This window comes from Aethalodelphis obliquidens, unplaced genomic scaffold (genome assembly GCF_003676395.1).
Source record: "Aethalodelphis obliquidens isolate GAN/ISIS:26980383/991018 unplaced genomic scaffold, ASM367639v1 scaffold62, whole genome shotgun sequence".
In the NCBI taxonomy this organism is placed as follows: domain Eukaryota; kingdom Metazoa; phylum Chordata; class Mammalia; order Artiodactyla; family Delphinidae; genus Aethalodelphis; species Aethalodelphis obliquidens.
This window is the reverse complement of record NW_020838006.1, coordinates 3,271,547-3,291,821: the sequence shown is the minus strand read 5'-3', so window position 1 is coordinate 3,291,821 and position 20,275 is coordinate 3,271,547. Positions and strand designations below refer to the sequence as shown.

Below are 20,275 nucleotides of genomic sequence, written 5' to 3'. Positions count from 1 at the left end.
GTGCTCTTCAAGAGTGGGGTCTTGGTTTCTTACAGTCCTCTGGTAAGCCCCACTGGTTTTCCAACCAGCCGAGGGGGCTCAACTTCCAGTGCCAGACCCCAGGGCTGGGGTGCTTAATATGGGGCTCGAACCTCCTGCTTCCCAGGGAGGATCCTGGAGCTTGTGATACTCCCTCCTCTTCTGGGTCATGCAGTAGGGGTGTGGGTCTGGACGAGATCACTTTTCCTTGCCTCCTACCTGACTTTGAGTGGTTCTTTCTTTATAGCCTTTGTTATAGAAGAGCTGATCTGCTAATCTTCAGGTCATTCTCAGAGAGATCTGCTTTATATGTAGTGGTACTTTGGCATGTTCATGGGGGGAGGTTAGCTCGGGGTCTTCCTACTCTGCCATCTTGATCCCCCTTCATGTTCTAGGGTCGATATCTTTATAGAAGCTTCCTTGAATATCCCCAGAGCGATTCTTTATTAGACGTCTGGGGCAGAGCTCTATTTTAGGGTGTACAGCCACTGCTCATCTGTCTCACTCGACCAGATGGTGAGCGTCTGCAGGCAGGTTCAGAGCCCCTTTCTCATGCTTGTATTCCTGGCACCCATGGCAGGGCCTCCCATACAACAGGCTCTCAATAAATGCTTTGTTGAGCGAATGAATGAATTACTCTTAGATCCTGTCCAAAGTGGCCAATGCGTAAACTCTGGGTGAATATTAGAACATCTATTAATTTAAGTGGGTGGGACAATACCCATGTCAGTGCATCACAGGACAATTTAGAAAATAAAATCACTCCAGTACTGAAACATGCCTGAGCCAAAAGGGAAGAGTGGGCTGGATTCGCCATTTTCCTCCAAAATAAATAGGACCTTTGGCCTTTACTTCAAAATAACCCTGTTTAATGAGTGAAACTTTCAATAATTTGCCCATCCAGGCTGAGAATTGAAGAAGCATTTAAGGCGAAATGACATTTTGGAAAGAGATGGCTTGTTCTCGTTTACTTGATTCTCCCCCTCTCCCAGAGCCTCACTTGCATATTTACCTTTTTCCGCCTCACCCAGCTAGAAGAGCTGCAGGGTATTTTCCTTTTCCTTAGTTGGGATGAAGCCCTCCCCTCCTCCACCACTTTGAGACAAGCACAAACCATCCTTCTGTGTGCCTGCATTTGCCTTCAAGTGCCCATAGCACTTCATCTGTACTGCTCTTGGGGTGAGATCTGAACTTCGATTTGCATGGTATTTATACACCTTATTTCTTTCTTCTAGTCCCTTATCTTTTACCGGACTGTAAACTCCTAAGGCCTGAGGCAGAGGCTGAGTTTTGTGTCTGCTGAAATTGTGCCTTATACACAGTAGGCTTTCAATAAATATGAGCTGGCTTGAATTCAAGCAAGAGATAAGTTCCCAGTAAGGGTTTACTCTGACCTAAATCTTCTTTTCTATAAAATGAATGGGCTGAACTAGATGACCTCCATGTCCCCCTCCAGAACTATCCTGTAATTCAATCTAATCAAATAATGATGCTCTCTTAGTGCCATGCCCTGAGGTTTGTATAATATAATATAATATAATATAATATAATATAATATAATATAATATAATATAATATAATATAATGTAATATGATTTGCATATGACATAAACTGCTCCTTAGACAATGTATCAGTCCACTGATTCTCCATTTCCAACTCTTTTGGCTGCCATGGCAGATGTGGTTGGCAGCCTGCCTAGACCCCCTTTACCAAGCCAAGAACACCACAGCCCCGAGGTGCTGCAAACGCTGAGTTGTAAGGGCTCACAATTTCTCCCTTCTATGGAGAATTACCCTTGGATGATGGGAGCTTCCTGGCCTGGAGGGCAGTCTGTAGCCAATGACGAAGTAACATGGGAGTTTTTTTTTTTTTAATTGGTATAATTGCTTTACAATGTTGTGTTAGTTTCTACTGTATAACAAAGTGAATCAGCTATACATATACATATACCCCCTCTTTTTTGGATTTTCTTCCCATTTAGGTCACCACAGAGCACTGAGTAGACTTCCCTGTGCTATACAGCAGGTTCTCATTAGTAATCTATTTTATACATAGTAGTGGATATATGTCAATCCCAATCTCCCAAATCATCCCCCCCACTTCCCCCTTGGTATCCATATATTTGTTCTCTACATCTGTGTCTCTATTTCTGCTTTGTAAATAAGATCGTATACACCAATTTGTTCAGATTCCACATATATGCGTTAATATACGGTATTTGTTTTTCTCTTTCTGACTTACTTCACTCTGTATGACAGTTTCTAGATCCATCCACGTCTCTACAAATGACCCAATTTTACTCTTTTTTATGGCTGAGTAGTATTCCATTGCATATAGGTACCACATCTTCTTTATCTGTTCCTCTGTTGATGGACATTTAGGTTGCTTCCATGTCCTGACTATTGTAAATAGTGCTGCAATGAATATTGGGGTGCATGTGTCCTTTTGAATTATGGTTTTCTCTGGGTATATGCCCGGTAATGGTATTGCTGGGTCAACACGGGAGTTCTAACAGTCTGTCTTGCCCCTAGAGGAGATGACTACTGTGCAATTCATGCTCCAGAGCTCCCCCTGGGATAAGGCTGATGGTGGTGCAGATGGAGAAAAATGAGACTGTTGCATTTTTCTTTTTGTGCCTTTGATCAAATAATGTGAAGAACTGCAGAGAAAGCAAGTCAAAAGGTGAGTGGGGTTAGCTCAGAGAGTGCCATCTTTTAAAATAAATACCATCAAAAAATTAAAAATAAAAATAAATAAAATAAAATAAATACCATCTTTTAAAAATTTTGGAAATGCCTCTAAGAAAAAAAGCAAACAGCTTAGAGAGTAAGATCGAGTTTAGCACTTTAAAAAAAAAGTGCTAACGGTATGCATCATAAGTAGGGGTATTATTCGTTGTGTTTACCCCAGACCCATCATAAACTAGAGATGAGGACTTGGAAAAGAGACATCAACTCTTTGTGCCTCAGCTTCTGTATCCACGAAACAAGAGAAAGCGCAAGTGCTGACCATCATTAACACAGTCCTCCCTCCGTACTCGTGGAGCGTTGGTTCCAGGACCAAAAGCAGATACCAGCATCTGCAGATGCACAAGCCCCATATCTGCCCCTCTGTATATGCGAGCTTTGCATCCACGATTCAAGCAACCGTGGACTGTAAACACAGTACAAGATCCGTGAGTGGCTGGATCCGCGGATGCCGAACCGTGGATGCCGGCCGAGGGCACGCTTACTACCCTAGGACGCTGGCCACAGCGCTCAGCACTCACCCTGTGCACCCACGCTGGCTCAAGTCCAAGAGGGTCAGGCCGGCGACTGGGGTCCACCCTCCCAACGTGCCCCAAGGGCAGCCCTCAATCAGCAGCAGATGGGGGTTGGAAGATAAACCGGGCTTCCTTGAGCCGGGGGTGTGATGCTGAGGTGCACGTGGGCTCTGTGCACTGCCAGGGTCCCCAGTGGGATCATGCTCTGGTTGTCCCCATGGTGACCTGCCTGCTAGCACAGGGCTCATCAGCTCCCTCCCCTTCCTGACTCACTGCCTGTTCCTTCTCTCCATGGCTTTTCCTGCCCTCTTTTTCCTACAGAATGTCAGCTCAGGCTCCTGTTCCAGGGCCCGAGGCACCCAACCCAAGGCAGATACCCTGCTCACCACGGCAGGACCACCTGCTGGGACCAGGCTCCCTCTCGCGCCTCAGCTGCCTGCCTCCCTATAGGCGCAATGGGGACCTTGGGATTTCCTTGAGGGCTTCACATAGCCTCTGTTCTAAGAAAGTTTTAGATCTCTCTGCTCTTCTTCCCACCCCCAACCCATCCTCCCCACCGCAGTCCTTTCACTGAGGGCCACCGCCCCACCCTGGCCCCACAGCATCTCTTTGTCTGGCTGGAGGCTCTCAGGAGAAAGTCTGCAGTCTCCGGCTCCAGAGCTCAGAGGGGACCCAGGCAGCGGAGATGCTCACTCCCTGAAAGTCAGCATCTGGTCTGCAGCTGCTGTTTTGATCGTGGTTCCAACTTCATAGAGCCGTGAAGTTGTTGGCAGTTCTTCCCTGAGCACAACCCTGACTTTTATATCTGCCTTCCTTCCAAATTATCCTGCCTAGAAATGCAGGAAGATGAAGGCTGCGATCCCAGGCTCTCTTCACTCCTCTCCCACCCCTCTTTTTTTTCTTCCCTCCTTTCCTTTTGATTCTTTTGCATGTTTTGTCTGCCTCACAGGCTGCAGCAAGCTGGGGTTGTGTTTCTCCTCTTGTGAAAATACTTGCTCAGCTGGCTGCTGTGTGTCAGCTGCTATTCAAAGGCCGACATGGCCAGGGATTTGGAAGTCAGCCAGCCTGGGGGCCCGGTTGGCTCGGGTGACGTGAATATTGTGCCTGCTGTGCTCCCAGAGGGGGCCCTGAAGGACCCACCTTCCTCCGCTTCCCACACACCACACACGGTGCAAACACTTGCATGGACACCAGACAAGCCGAAAGCCAGGACAGAGACTTCTTTGTAGAAGAGAACAACTCTCCTGATTTGTCCTGGAGGGATGGTGAGTTCATGGCTTTCCTCCTTCTTTATAAAACAGTAACACACTGGCCACCTCCTTCCATTTGTTCCCTCCTCAAGCAACTCTGAAAAACCTGTTTTCTTGGTTTCTCTTTTCTATACTTTCAGATGACCCAAGTGCCTGAACTCTGTTATTAGCTATCCCCTAACTCTATTTTGTTTTTCTTTCTGCAATCATCATACACACCCCCAGCCCTTAAGTTATGATTTTATATCTATTCATGCAGTACTTGTCTTTCTAGCATAGTAGCTCTTCATTAGACACCCAGTCCCTTGAGGACAGGGTCTCTTTTTTTTCCACTGCTGCATCCTTCGCATTTTCTTTTAATTTTTATTTTAAATTGGACTACAGTTGATTTACAATTTGTGTTAGTTGCAGGCATATAGCAAAGTGATTCAGTTATACATATACATATATCTATTCTTTTTCAGATTCTTTTCCTTTACAGGTTATTACAGAATACTAAGCAGAGTTCCCTGTGCTTAGTATTTTTTTTTCCTTTGAGGTCATACTGTACATTTCTCAGGTATTATTATTTTTTTTTAATTAATTAATTTATTTTTGGCTGCATTGGGTCTTTGTTGCTGCTGCACATGGGCTTTCTCTAGTTGCAGCAAGCAGGGGCTACACTTTGTTGTGGTGCACAGCCTTCTCATTGCTGTGGCTTCTCTTGTTGCGGAGCATGGGCTCTAGGTGTGTGGGCTTCAGTAGTTGTGGCACGCGAGCTCAGCAGTTGTGGCTCGCAGGCTCTAGAGCACAGGCTCAGTAGTTGTGGCGCATGGGCTTAGTTGCTCTGCAGCATGTAGGATCTTCCCGGACCAGGGCTCGAACCCGTGTCTCCTGCATTGGCAGATTCTTAACCATTGAGCCCCCAGCAGGTCCTTGTTGATTATCTATTTAAAATATAGTAGTGTGTATATGTCAATCCCAAACTCCCAATTTATCACCCCTTGCCGGCCAACCTTGCTCCTTTGGTAACTATAAGTGTGTTTTCTAAGTCTGTTTCTGTTTTGTAAATAAGTTCATTTGTATCATTTTTTTTTAGAATCCACATATAAGCAATATCATATGATATTTGTCTTTCTCTGTCTTACTTCATTTACTATGATAAGCTCCAGGTCCACCCATGTTGCTGCAAATGGCATTATTTCATTCTTTTTAATGGCTGAGTAATATTCCATTGTATATACATACCACATCTTCTTTACCCACTCATCTGTTGATGGACATTTAGGTTACTTCTGTGTCTTGACTATTATAAACAGCGCTACAATGAACATTGGGGTACACATATCCTTTTGACCCATGGTTTTCTCTGGATATATGCCCAGGAGTGGGATTGCTGGATCATATGATAGCTCTATTTTTAGTTTTGTAAGGAAACTCCATACTGGTCTCCATAGTGGCTGCACCAATTTACATTCCCACCAGCAGTGCAAGAGGGTTCCCTTTTCTCCACACCCTCTCCAACATTTATTGTTTGTAGACTTTTTGGTGATGGCCATTCTGACTGGTGTGAAGTGATATCTCATTGTAGTTTTGATTTGCATTTCTCTAATGATTCGTAATGCTCAATATCTTTTCATGTGCCTCTTCACCATCTGTATGTCTTCTTTGGAGAAATGTCTATTTAGGATCTTTTGCCCATTTTTTGATTGGGTTTTTTTGTGTGTGTGTGACATTGAGCTGCATTAGCTGCTTGTATATTTTGGAGATGACTCCCTTGTCGTTCGCATCGTTTGCAAATATTTTCTCCCATTCTGTGGGTTGTCTTTTCATTTTGTTTATGTTTTCCTCTGCTGTGCGAAAGCTTTTGAGTTTAATTAGGTCCCATTTGTTTATTTTTGTTTTTATTTCCATTACTCTAGGAGACGGATCAAAAAAGATATTGCTGCAATTTATGTCAGAGACTGTTCTTCCTATGTTTTCCTCTAAGAGTTTTATAGTGTACAGTCTTACATTTAAGTTTTTAATCCATTTTGAGTTTATTTTTGGTGTTAAAGAATGTTCTAATTTCATTCTTTTTTTTTTTTTTTTTGCACGGTACGCGGGCCTCTCACTGTTGTGGCCTCTCCCGTTGCAGAGCACAGGCTCCAGACGCGCAGGATCAGCGGCCATGGCTCACGGGGCCTAGTCACTCTGTGGCATGTGGGATCCTCCCGGACCAGGGCACGAACCCGTGTCCCCTGCATCGGCAGGCGGACTCTCAACCACTGTGCCACCAGGGAAGCCCTAATTTCATTCTTTTACATGTAGTGTTCCAGTTTACCCAGCACCACTTATTGAAGAGACTCACTTTTCTCCATAGTGTAGTCTTGCCTCGTTTGTTGTACATTAATTGACCACAGGTGCGTGGTTTCATTTCTGGGCTTTCTATCCTGTTCCATTGACCTGTATTTCTGGTTTTGTGCTAGTACCATACTGTTTTGATGACTGTAGCTTTATAGTATAGTCTGAAGTCAGGGAGCCTGATTCCTCTGCTCTGTTTTTCTTTTCCAAGATTGCTTTGGCTATTCAGGGCCTTTTGTGTCTCCATACAAATTTTAAGATTTTTTGTTCCAGTTCTGTGAAAAATGCCATTGGTAATTTGATAGGGACTGCATTGAATCTGTAGATTGCCTTGGGTAGTACAGTCATTTTGACAATATTGATTCTTCCAATCCAAGAACACAGTATATCTTTCCATCTGTATGTGTCATCTTTGATTTATTTCATCACCATCTTATAGTTACTTGAGTACAGGTCTTTTGCCTCCTTAGGTAAGTTTATTCCTAGGTATTTTATTATTTTTGATGCGATGGTAAATGGGATTGTTTCCTTAATTTCTCTTTCTGATCTTTTGTTGTTAGTGTATGCAACAGATTTCTGTGTATTAATTTTGTATCCTGCAACTTTACCAAATATATTGATGAGCTCTAGTAGTCTTTTGGTAACATCTTTAGGATTTTCTATGTATAGTATCATGTTATTTGCAAACAGTGATAGTTTTCCTTCTTTTCTAATGTGAATTCTTTTTATTTCTTTTTCAGCTCTGATTGCCATGGCTAGAACTTCCAAACTATGGTGAATAAAAGTGGTGAGTGGACATCCTTGTCTTTTTCCTTATCTTAACAGTGAAAAGCTGAAAGCATTTCATCAGAGCATGATATTAGCTGTAGGTTTGTCATATACAGCCTTTAATTATGCTGACGTGTGTTTCCTCTATGCCCACCTTCTGGAGAGTTTTCATCATAAATTGGTGTTGAATTTTGTCAAAAACTTTTCTACATCTACTGAGATGATCATATGGTTTTTATTCTTTAAATTATTATTGTGGTGTACCATACTGATTGATTTGCAGATACTGAAAAATCCTTGCATCCCTGAGATAAATCGCACTTGACTGTGGTGTATGAAAATTCTTTTTCGGGTAGATTGCTTATCTTCACTTCACTTAGTTGTTCTCCTGGGGCATCTCGTTCCTTCATCTGGGACATATTCATCTTCCATCTCTTTGTGTAACTTTCTGTGATTGTGGTTTCTGTTCCACAGGCTGCAGGGTTTTATTTCTTCTTGCTTCTGCTGTCTGCCCCCTGGTGGATAAGGCTGGCTCAATGGGCTTGTGCCAGTTTCCTGGTGGGAGGGACTGGTACCTGCCCACTGGTGGCTGGAGCTGGTTCTTGTCCCTCTGGTGGGCAGGGCTGTGTCAAGGGGTGTGTTTAGCAGGAAGCTATGGGCTCAGGAAGATTTTAGACAGCTTTTCTGCTGATGGGTGGGGCTGTGTCCCCACCCTGTTGTTTGTTTGTCCTGAGGCGTCCCAGCATTGGAGCCTACAGGCTGTTGGGTGGGGCCAGGTCTTGGTGAGAAAATGGTGGCCTCCAGGAGGGCTCACGCCAATGAGTACTCACCAGAACTACCGCCACCAGTGTCTTTGTCCCCGCAGTGAGCCAGAGCCACACCCTACCTGCACAGGAGACCCTCTAATAAACAGCAGGTAGGTCAGGCCCAGGCTCTTAAGAGGTCACTTCTTTTTCCCCTGGGTCCTGGTGTGCACGAAACCTTGTGTGCACCCTCCAAGACTGGAGTTTCTGTTTTCCCCAGTCCTGTGGAATTCCTGCAATCAAACCCCACTGGCCTTCAGAGCAGATGCTCTGGGGGCTCCTGATGCCAGACCCCCAGGCTGGGGAGCCTGATGTGGTGCTCAGAACTTTCACTCGTGTGGGAGAACTTCTGCCATATAGTTATTTTCTAGTTTGTGTGTTGCCCACCCGATGGGTATGGGATTTGATTTTATCACGATTGCATCCCTCCTACCATCTTGTTGTAGCTTCTTCTTTGTCTTTGGATGTAGTATATCTTTTTTGATAGCTTCCAGCATTTTTTTATCGATAGTTGTTCAGCAGTTAGTTGTGATTTTGGTGTTTTTGTGAGAGGGATGAGCTCACATCCTTCTACTCTGCCATCTCCTGAGAGTCTCTGTACCCTGAGCACTTTGAGTAATGCCTTCCATGCAGTAGGTACTCAATAAATATTGGTTTAGTGAATGAAAGAATGAATAGGTATATCTTCAGAGAAATAAGGATAAGGAAGTTATCTCAGACTTTAAGGCACTGAGGCTGTAACACACTACAGCATTTAATAGCTTTGGGATTCTTTTAACAGAGACTCACCCAGAGATGAGACGAAAGTCAAGTCAACCACTGGAAACGTTCAGAAGTGAGGCCATCACTGAATGTTCCCCAAGTGTGTGACTGTCTTGCCAGATGCTTCCAGAAAGGCTTCAAGTCAAAGGTCACAATACACAGAGTAGCACTGACTACCCAGTTCTGTAAAAATAATAATGGTAGTTCTAGCTGCCATGGGCTATACATGCTCTCCATGGGTCAGGCCAACACTGTACTAGGAAGGTTAGGGCCTGTGGGCCAGAGCCAGACAACAGGGCTCTGATGCTTGTCTCCACAACTTTCCCACCTCCTAAAACCTCAGTTTTCCCATCTGTAAAATGGTAACAGCACACCCTTCAAAGAGTCCTTGGTAGATGGAATGAGTTGTTCCATGAAGCAATTGCTTATGTAATGGTAGTTATTGTTTCTCCGTGGCCTTCTTCATCTGGACCAAACCTACTTCTACCAGAAAGTCTTTCCCTTTTGACGACTCTCTTCAATTATGACAACCCATCTCTTGAGCTCCTAGGTGGAATCTTGTGGTAAGGGAGCTGGACCAGCTGGCTTCCAAAGAGTGCTATTACCACCTCTGCATTTTCTCACCTGAGAAGAGTGCGGCTTCTCCAGTGTTGTGTTGTCTCTTGTTCGTGTTTCCTCTGTACTTCTTGCACAGAGAGGACACTTCTGAGCCTCATTGTTCCTTTGAGAGCTGACCTAACCCTCCTTGCCTGACCCTACTGTTGAACTCCCTTTAGCCAATCTGGGCACTCAGTTCCTTGTCCCCTGCCTCGCCTGTAAATAAGTCTCCTTCGGTGTTCTATGCCCAGTAAATAGTACGAGACAAAGCCTAGCACTAAGACCTGTGATAAATGCAGAGAGAAGCAGGCGAGGCCTGCTGGGCATCCATGCCAAGAGTTTGGGCTCAGCCCTGAGAACAGAACAGAGTCACTCGAGTCAGGAAAGCTGGGATTTCCCCTTCTCCTGCAAGGCCATCCTTTGATGCCTAGTCTCCTGCTTCATTCAGTTAGACATCCTGCTACTCAGAATAAACGGGAGAGAATATCAGTGGATCTATATTGTGAAATAAAATATCAATCTATAACTCATCACACTGAGGTAAGCATTTTCCACATTTCCTTTTCTGAAATGAGACTGTCCATGAAAAATAGTAATTACATATGCTGTATTTTCAAGTCACAGAAAGAAGTTTAAGCTTCAGGAAAGCCCTTTTATATCCTGCCCTCTCTCTGTATAAATTAAGGCGTAATATCAACTAGAGGAATATTATCTCTTTTATGTGTAAGGTAAGAAATGTGTCTGAATGTGCAAAGTTTTTAAAAGTAAAGGAGAAAAAAAAAGTCTGTTTCATCAGTAGACAGCAAGCTTCTTCATGGAAATACTTGTCCTTCCATCTGTGTTTGTACAACAGGTTAGAGGGAACACACCCTAACTTCCCTTAGAAGGTACTAACTTTAATGTACCCTCTAAGGGGCTCTTTAAATATAAAAGAAAAGTCTCTGTAATTAAGACTAGGCTGAAAATCTGCCTTCACGGTTTTTGAAGCACAGACACAAAAAAACAGAAAACAAAAAAAACCCAGAAAAAAACAGTACTTTTAAAAGAAGGCAAAAGAAAGGGTTTAATACATGAGTTCACGCACTTAATCAAGTGAAGGGCTGTCTGCTGGACAAAAGTGAGGATAGACAAAGAACTTTGATTTTTGCAGCCTGAGCGGAGATGGGAGGAACAGTACTGTGGGCTTAAGATCAAACAAAATGAAAACCGGGATGGCCTCTTTCCGGTTCCCTAAAGCTGTCTGTTCTTATCCTAAAGGTTATGAAAGGTTTTTTGAGGCTTGCTAAACAAATGGGACCCTGTTCCTTCCTTGGGAAAACTTATTTATACTGTATCCGTTTTTAGACCTTGTAAAAGCTGGTGAACTCGGTTCTTCCCCATTAGCCTGAATTCTTCCACACTCAGCAAATATCAACAGGAAAGGGTGTCAGTCATTGATAACCGAGGAAGCAGGGAGCTCACATCAGGCCTTAAGCTGGCGGCACTGCCAGAGGGGAAGACAGGGACACAGTCTCCAGCTCACGTTTATAGAATGACGGGCTTGAAAGGATAAGAGAGATACCAAAAACGAGGTAAATTTATTCTGAGACGATGACAACAGCATCATCATCTCTTCTGACACAACTCACACTGGTCTGGTCTAAGGATTCATTTTCAAGCTGTCAAAGCTTTCAAGTAGAAAATGATTCTCAGTGGCTAAAACTTGATTAAACAAATTTCACTGTGCAAGAAAAAACTGTTACTTTTGGAAGTGCTATGGGGGAAGACATCTCAGGCAGGAAACCAGAAAATAACAGGGTCAACCAGACAGGAAGTGCCATCCCCATGCAGGCACCCAGGGAAACAGGTGATGGGACAGCAAGGCTCCCAGCAGGACCCATCCTAGAGAGTCAGCTAAGAAAGTTCTCAAAAGGAGGAATTATCAGAGCAGGAAATGGTGCCAACCAGATCCACCCGGAGCAAAATGCTAGGTAGTTTGGCCCAGTGACCAAAGCTGTTATGATCTAAGCGACAAAATAAATATTGATAATATTAAATACCCATAAAATAAGATAAATATCCACAACTTCATACTCATATAAATACATAGTAAAACGAATAAATAAAAGAGGCTGGTGAGAGAAAGGACAGATATTTCGTAAGCAGAATATCTATGAATAAATGTAGAAGGGATAAGAAAAACAGAAAATCACCATTAGGCAAACATTACAGTAATAACTGTAGCTGGCAAGAACTACTGATGGACCCTAGAATTAGCAGGTAAAATAATGGTAAAAAACAGGTCTAGTCTCCTTACTAAACAGGTGTTTAGTAGAAACAGGTCAAAGTGCCTTACCACAAGATTTGTATTAATTACAAGTGGAAAAGGTAGTATCTTTACAGGGAGAAATGTGGAGACACCTTCAGCACATGATGAGATTGGACAGCACACTGGCATCTCCACCCGCATGTGACACCCTGAGTAGGGCTCAACATCATTTCTGTGGTATTCTTGCCTAAAAATGCACAACCTCAATCTAATCATGAGAAAACATTAGAGAAACCCAAAGTGAGAGACAGTCTATAAAATACCTGGTCTGAATTATTCCCTAGTGTCAAGGTCACGAAAGAAACAGACTGAGCAACCATCACACATCAAAGGAGACTGAGGTGGCCTGGACGCTAAGGTAACGTGGAATCCTGGAGTGGATCCTGTGCCCCATTACTAGGGGCTTGGAAATACAAGCTAGTCCTATAGATTAATTAAAGACATGGTACCAATGTCAATGTCCAATCTTCTGCAGCTGTGCTTGGTTTAGGTAAGGTGTTAGCACAAGGGGAAGCTGGGTGAAGAGCATATGGGAACTCCCTGTGCTACTCACGCAGTGATTCTGTGTGTCTAACATTATTACAAAACAAAGGGTTAAAATTGGTGTTAGCTTGGCTTGACTTAGCATCTAGCCAGGACCACGTTGGGATACATCAATTTTCTAAGGTGAGACCTAAGACCCTGACGGAAACCACTGAGAGAAGGGTCAGAAAAGGATAAAGTGATGTAGACATTAGCCAATCCCATCTCCAAGAAGATCAGGGGACAATGCTCTCTAAAACGATGACATCCCCCTGTACCCCTGAAGAATACTGCATTCCTCAATAACCTCTCTTCATTAGATTTTTCAAAACCTAAACAAATATGTCAAACCATTTTGCTTGTTTTGTTCAACAAAGGAAAGTTATGTCCATAAAAGTAAATTTTGAGTCAAATCCAGTTCCTGTACCATATAATTCTGAAAAACCTTAAAATACAAAAAGAAACAAAAGTCAGATACTTTTCTGAATCATGGTACCCATTTGATAAGAAATAATTCTTATATTACTAGTGTTCATCTCTTGCCAGATATGTAAATATCTGTGGCGCGATGCGTCAAGAGAAAAGTAATTATAAACTTCAGGAAAGGAGATAAAATGCTTTGTGCTCCAAACCTGGCTTTCAGCTATAAAACCTAGGCTTTTTAGCACCATTCCGGATCGTTCTGGAATAGCTGTGTCCTACCAGATCTCAATGAGCGCTCTGTATCCCTGGAACCATGTTGAAGCAAAGAGCACAACATCGCGCTCGAAGGCGCGTGAGGCACCACTGCACCGCGACGGTGTCCATGCCTACCTCCCACTGCGCTGCAGCGAGACGTCATCTCCCAGAGCACCAGGGCCATGGAGTAGACATCTGTCTGCTTGAAGGACTCGACATTCTCCAGGTTCATCCTGGACTCTAGGACCTCTGGAGCCATGTATCTCGCCGTTCCCACCTAAAGCAGAAAAAGACATTGAGGTCCGTCACTGAATTGCAGCTGCGTACCGTACCTATTTTCAAAATATAGCTGATGTTTGTCCCTACACGGGTAGTGGACCTTTAAAAAGCACAATGCTTTTTAAAGTAACGAGACCTGCACAGAAATGTACAGCTTATGTAATTATTTTTTTGAATAAATGAATAAATAAATGAATTAAAAAAAAATTTTTTAATGAATATAAAGAAAAAAATGCCACAATAAGGAAATGCCAAACCCCAGAGCTGCTTTGTTTAGCCCCGTGACATATGTCATCATATCATGTATACAATAACATCCTTGCAGAGAACCTGAGCGACCACATCAGTGATACTTTTGATGTTGATTTTTGTTTTTGCAAATTAAATATTTTTTCACCCTTGTAACTCCAAGATTTGTGGTGAAATAATAATTGCCATTAATTTTTTGTCACTTGAGAATTGTCTTAATCTTCTTTGTTTACCCCATGGCACATTCTAGTGTGCCGAGCATGTCATATAATTACATAAAATCTCTGCTAAATTGAATTGTATGAAAGTATTTCCATTAAGAGCCCAAACCTGGTCATTTTATAATTTTAATTTTTTCTTTTTTTTTTTTTTTGCGGTACGCGGGCCTCTCACTGTTGTGGCCTCTCCCATCGCAGAGCACAGGCTCCGGACACACAGGCTCAGCGGCCATGGCTCACGGGCCTAGCCGCTCCACGGCATGTGGGATCTTCCCGGACCGGGGCACGAACCCGTGTCCCCTGCATCGGCAGGCGGGCTCTCAACCACTGCGCCACCAGGGAAGCCCTCATTTTATAATTTTGATGGGCATGCTATGCAGTTTTATTTGAACGATGACTGGTAGTATGAAAACACTGCGATACATAGGAACATATAAGAAATGCTTCTGGGGGAAAAAAATCACTTGAATGTTTGATAATGCAGCTTGTATAGACTGACTAAATAACAATGAAATCCTACCTTCCCAAGGATCCAGGGAATGTCAAGTGAGTTGATAATATCACCCCAAATAACGCTTCTTACTGGCATGCATTAGAAGAAATTTTTCTTTTTAATAGGTCATTGCATGACTTGTTACCCTGGCACAGTAATCTGTCCGTGTTTCAACATGTTTATCTCTACACTTGATGTGTGGCCATGGACCCGGAGAGCTGCCTGAGCAAGTGACTAGATGCTTCAAAAGCACTCCCCTCAGCCTGGTGAGAGGAAACAGTGGTGCTCTCAACACTTCACTCTAACCCACAGCCAAGCTTCCGGTGTGTGAAACATAAAGAATGATGGTAATGTTAGTATCTAATAGCTCCTTAACCAAAAAGGTTTCAATTTTAATCAGTGAGGTGCTTCAAAAGAGGAACTCTTCCTTCACCCAGTCCGTCACTCACTCTACAAATACTTATTGGTCACTTTCCCTGTTCAAGGCCTTGTGATGGATGTGACCAAATAGATGTGGATTTGGACTTCAAGGAGACTGCCTTCTAAAATGGTAAAAAAAAAAAAAAAACCCAAAAAAACCAAAACCAAAATAAAAACAATATAAGGACCAAGAATACAGAGTAGCAAGGACTGAGTACAACCCCAAGACAGGGAAAAGATAGAAATACAGTACTAGCAGTGTTCGAAGCAAAGGAAAATAATGTCCAAATGGAAGAGAAATGAGAACTGACTCAGGGAGAAATGCCTGTCCTAGGCTGGTAAGGATCTGGAGAACCAGGGAGAGAAATGCTGCTGGTTGGCAGAGGTACCCCGGCACGAGAGCGGGGTGCAGTCAGGATTAACTGGATTCCCTGGACCAGTGTCAGAGTGCAGGGCTGATGGAAATGAGAGGGAGGGGTGCCAGTAGCAAGGGGAGGGGCCCAAGGGGGCCGGGGCTGCCCTACCTGCCCGCTGTTGGCCAGGTCATCCACAGACAGAGTGGGGTCCAGCCGCAGGGAGAGGCCGAAGTCACAGAGGCAGCAGGTGAGGTCTCCCTTGACCAGGATGTTGGAGCTCTTGAGGTCCCTGTGCACGATGGGCATCTTGGGTCGGCCGCACAGCGTGTGGTCGCTGTGTAGGTGTGCAATGCCACGGGCCAGCGAGCCGCCCAGCCTGCGCAGGTCCTCCCAGCTGATGACGTGGCGCGTCAGGTACTCCTGCAGGTTGCCCTTGGCGTGGAAGGCGGTGATCAACCAGTACTGCTTGCCCAGCTCCGTCTTGCGCTCCTCAGCTGTCAGGAACTGCAGGATGTTCTCGTGCTTGAGGTTGATGTCCGAGAAGATGTCCTTCTCCGTCTTCCAGGAGGCATATTCTTCATAGGGGAAGATCTTGACGGCCACGGTCTCAAACTGCTCAGACGTGTTCTGCCTCAGCTTGGCCTTGTAGACCTCGGCGAAGCGCCCTTTGCCCACCAGGGTGTCCAGCTCAATGGGCAGCAACTCCGTGTTGTGATTGATGTTGTTGGCGCAGGTGGAGCTGATGTCAGAGCGGTCATCCTCCAGGATGATGGCCAGGTGCTCACTGAACTCCATCAGCTTGCGCGGCTTGCCCGAGTCCCAGGCCGGGCTCAGCTTCTGCTGCCGGTGGACGCGGTAGCAGTAGAAGGTGACAATGACAGCAATGGCGATGCCCAGCGGCGGCAGGAGGCTGACACCTGTCACTTGGAAGATGACCAACAGCAAGTCGGGGTTGTTGGTGGCGTATTCTAAGGTGGAAACAAAGGAGAGAAGGAGCTGGGTCAGCAGGTGTGCACTGGAAGGAAGTGGTCCACACCCCAAGCATCGTAGGTTTTACCTTCAGCATAGTTTCTGTGGACAGCATATGGTGAGTTTTTATTACAGGCATGGATGCTAGTGTGCATTTGTCCAGTCTTGCCTGCCTCTGGCCATCTAGTCAATATCTCCTACTCTTCCCTCAAAACTCATCTTAGAAATCAAAACTCAACATTGACCAATCAGAGAATTGTGCATGAGCTAATCACATACCCTGGGATGCCCCTCCCACGCCTGGTCTTTAAAAATGGTTTGCTGGCATTATTCACAATAGCCAGGACATAAAAACAACCTAAATGTCCATCGACAGAGGAATGGATAAAGAAGATGTGGTACATATATACAATGGAATATTACTCAGCCATAAAAAAAGAATGAAATAATGCCATTTGCAGCAACATGGATGGACCTAGACATGATCATACTAAGTGAAGTAAATCAGAAAGATAAAGATAAGAACCATATGATATCATTTACATGTGGAATCTAAAATATGGCACAAATGAACTTACCTATAAAACAGAAACAGACTCACAGACACAGAGAACAGGCTTGTGGTTGCCAAGGGGTAGGGGAGGTGGGAGAGGGATGGATTGGGAGTTTGGGGTTGGCAGATGCAAACCATTACATATAAAATAAACAACAAGTTCCTACTGTATAGCACAGGGAACTACATGCAATCTCCTGGGATAAACCATAATGGAAAAGAATATTAAAAAAAGGATGTACCTATATATATAACTGAATCACTTTGCTGGACAGCAGAAATTAGCACAACATTGTAAGTCAACTATACTTCAATTTTAAAAATGCTTCACTGAAACCCTTCGGGAGATTTGGGGTTTTGGCGGGGGTGGTGGGCATGAGCTACCTGTTCTCCTTGCATGGCCCTGCAATAAATCTTTCTCTGCTAAAAAAAAAAAAAAAAAAAAAACACAAAAAACGCCCACAAAGCTCAGCTTAAACGTCACTCCCTAAAGGAAATTGAGGGAAACACTCTATTTTATATATTCTCATAGCATGCCACATTTTTCCTGTGCAAGAAGTGAGCACAATTTGAGTTAAATAACTATGACTCCATTTATTGGTTTCATATCTGCCTTTCCCTACTTTCCCCACCCCAGCAGACTGAGAGCTCTATGCTGCCAGGGACGATGCCTTTCTTCTCCATGACTGTAACCAGCACTTAGCACACATGAGGGCCTTAATAAGTGTTGAATAAATGGATGAAGCATTTACTGAGTATTCACTAAGCTCCAAGCACTGCAGGAGGTTTTGGGAATACAGAAAATGACAACTCCTGCCTCCAGAGTGCTCACGTATATGGTATCTGGTGAAAACAAAGAGACAGCCACAGTCCTGCCGCAGTCTGTGCTCTTTTGTAAACTCTAACTTGTCCTGTTCTGCTCAACACCCAGGCTACCGTGAAACATCAGCTTTGGGCCTACTGGTCTGTGGTAAGGGTCTCTTTGGAAGTCAGTTACCTTATATCCCCGTAATGTTTCTCTTTTCAGTGTCATGTGATTTATAGCTTCATAGAACAGGGATATTTAGTAGCAATAATGGAAACATTAGTGAGAGAAGTTATAGAAGGGAAGTGCAGGCCAGTTTCCTGACTGGGACCAGTGAGGCAGGCTCTGTGGGGGAATGGAGAAGAGCCCTTATCACCAGCTAAGTAACTACAATGTCTTGTTCCTCAAACTTTGATTCATGAGCTGGCCTTGGTTGGCTCTGGTTAAATAGTTTTCTTCTTGGGAAGAAGAACGCGGTTGGAGATGCTCAGTGGGCAAGAGTCAGGGAAACATAGTTATAGTTCAGGGAGAGCTTTGTGCTAGCCTGTCTCCACTGGAAACGGATGCCAGAATTCTATTACTTTATCAGTCATTCATTTTCTCTCAAAGGTGCCCACTAAGGAGCAGTCCTCATGTTCAGAAGCTAGATTCATTCATTAAACACAGAACTACTGAGGTCCTACCAGGGGATGGGACAGCCCTCAAAGTGGGGATGACCCAGCAGATAAGTTAGGATGTGTCTACACCTGCCCGGCAACATCCAGCAGTCTGGGATGGAAGCTAATGCATGCCCCCATCTATGCTGGAGTGTGGGAAAGACAGAAAGACAGGGATGGCACAGTGGTAAGGACTGTGAGCTGGCCAGTGAAGGATGGGAAGCAGTCAATGATGGCAGAAGGAATGTTATGTGGAGAAGTAAGAATACAGGATCTGCCTGAGGAAGAGCAGGAGTCCCAAACTGACAACTGTGCACAAAGGAATAGAGAGGAAAGTTTGGGTAGGTGGTTTGGGACCAGACATCATGTCCAAGGACGGATTCATAATTATATAACTGGCAGTATTCACCTACTGGCAGTGATTTTAAAAAGTGATGAGAATACAGTCCAGGTGGAACAGAGATAATCTCTCAAAGGGAACCCATTACCTAAATGGTATTTGATGCCTTCACTTAATGAAGCACAGAGAGAAATGAAACTAAGACAATGTCAAGTGGCACTATGATTAACTACCTATTCTTTTTTTGTTTGTTTTTGTTTTTGTTTTTGCGGTACACGGGCCTCTCACTGCTGGGCCTCTCACTGCTGTGGCCTCTCCCGTTGTGGAGCACAGGCTCCGGATGCACGGGCTCAGCGGCCATGGCTCACGAGCCTAGCCGCTCCGCGGCATGTGGGATCCTCCCAGACCGAGGCATGAACCCGTGTCCCCCGCATCGGCAGGCGGACTCTCAACCACTGCGCCACCAGGGAAGCCCACTACCTATTCTTAAGAGAAGTTCTAAGTGGAAATGCCAACTTCCACTGACTATTCTAGATGAAAGCCTTAGGTCTTACATCTATTTGATGCCACTAAAAACATGAAAAGTACCCCCAAACATCAGGATTTCAGCAACCAAAAGGGAAAAAAAAAAATCACTATTTTTGAGGAAGATACATGAATGTATTAAAAAGAATAGACAAATTCGACAAGGTAGCAGGATACAAGATTAACATACAGAAATTGGTTGCATTTCTTTATACTAACAGTGAAATATCAGAAGGTGAATGTAAATAAACAATCCTTTTAAAAAGCACATCAAAAAAAATAAATAAACTTCACCACAGAGGTGAAAGACTTAATATGCTGAGAACTACAAAACATTAATAAAAGAAATTAAAGATGATTCAAAGAAATGGAAGATATCTCATGCTCTTGGATTGGAAGAATTAATACTATTAAAATGGCAGTACTACCCAAAGCAATCTACAGATTTAATGTGATCCCCATCAAATTACCCCTGACATTTTCAAAGAACTAGAACAAAAAATCCTAAAATTTATATGGAACCATAAAAGACCAAGCCAAAGCAAACCTTAGGAAAACAAAGCAGGAGGCATAACCTTTCCAGACTTCAGACAATACTACAAAGCTACAGTAATCAAAACAGCATGGTATTGGCACAAAAAGAGACATACAGATCAATGGAACAGAATAGAGTGCCCAGAAGAAAACTCACACACCTACAGTCAATTAATCTTCAACAAAGGAGGCAAGAATATAAAACGGGAAAAAGATAGTCTCTTCAGCAAGTGGTGCTGAGAATGTTAGACAGCTGCATGTACATCAATGAAATTAGAACACACCCTCACACCATACACAGAAATAAACTCAAAGTGGCTTAAAGACTGAAACATAAGACATGACACCATAAAACTCCTAGAAGAGATCATAGGCAAAACATTCTTTGACATAAATTGTACCAATGTTTTCTTAGGTCAATCTCCCAAGGCAATAGAAATAAAAACAAAAATAAACAAATGGGACCTAATCAAACTTACAAGCTTTTGCACAACAAAGGAAACCATAAACAAAACAAAAAGAAAACCTATAGAATGGGAGAAAATATCTGCAAAGATGTGACTGACAAGAGCTTAATTTCCAAAATA

The 20,275-nt window shown here is 43.7% G+C and overlaps 1 protein-coding gene across 3 annotated transcripts in view; it reads right to left on the bottom strand.

Annotated features, from left to right (window-relative positions):
* The window catches only part of TGFBR2 (transforming growth factor beta receptor 2), a 95,287-nt gene that overhangs the window by 9,370 nt on the left and 65,642 nt on the right, over nucleotides 1-20,275 (bottom strand). For 2 of the 3 annotated variants that reach the window (XM_027088349.1, XM_027088350.1), the window contains exons 4-5: nucleotides 15,475-16,274; nucleotides 13,427-13,568 (exon numbers count right to left, since the gene is read on the bottom strand). In XM_027088349.1, coding sequence (XP_026944150.1) covers nucleotides 13,427-13,568; nucleotides 15,475-16,274 — 942 coding nt within the window. Of the gene's footprint in view, nucleotides 1-2,392; nucleotides 2,679-13,426; nucleotides 13,569-15,474; nucleotides 16,275-20,275 lie in introns of those variants that run through there. The other variant, XM_027088351.1, reaches the window with a different exon arrangement.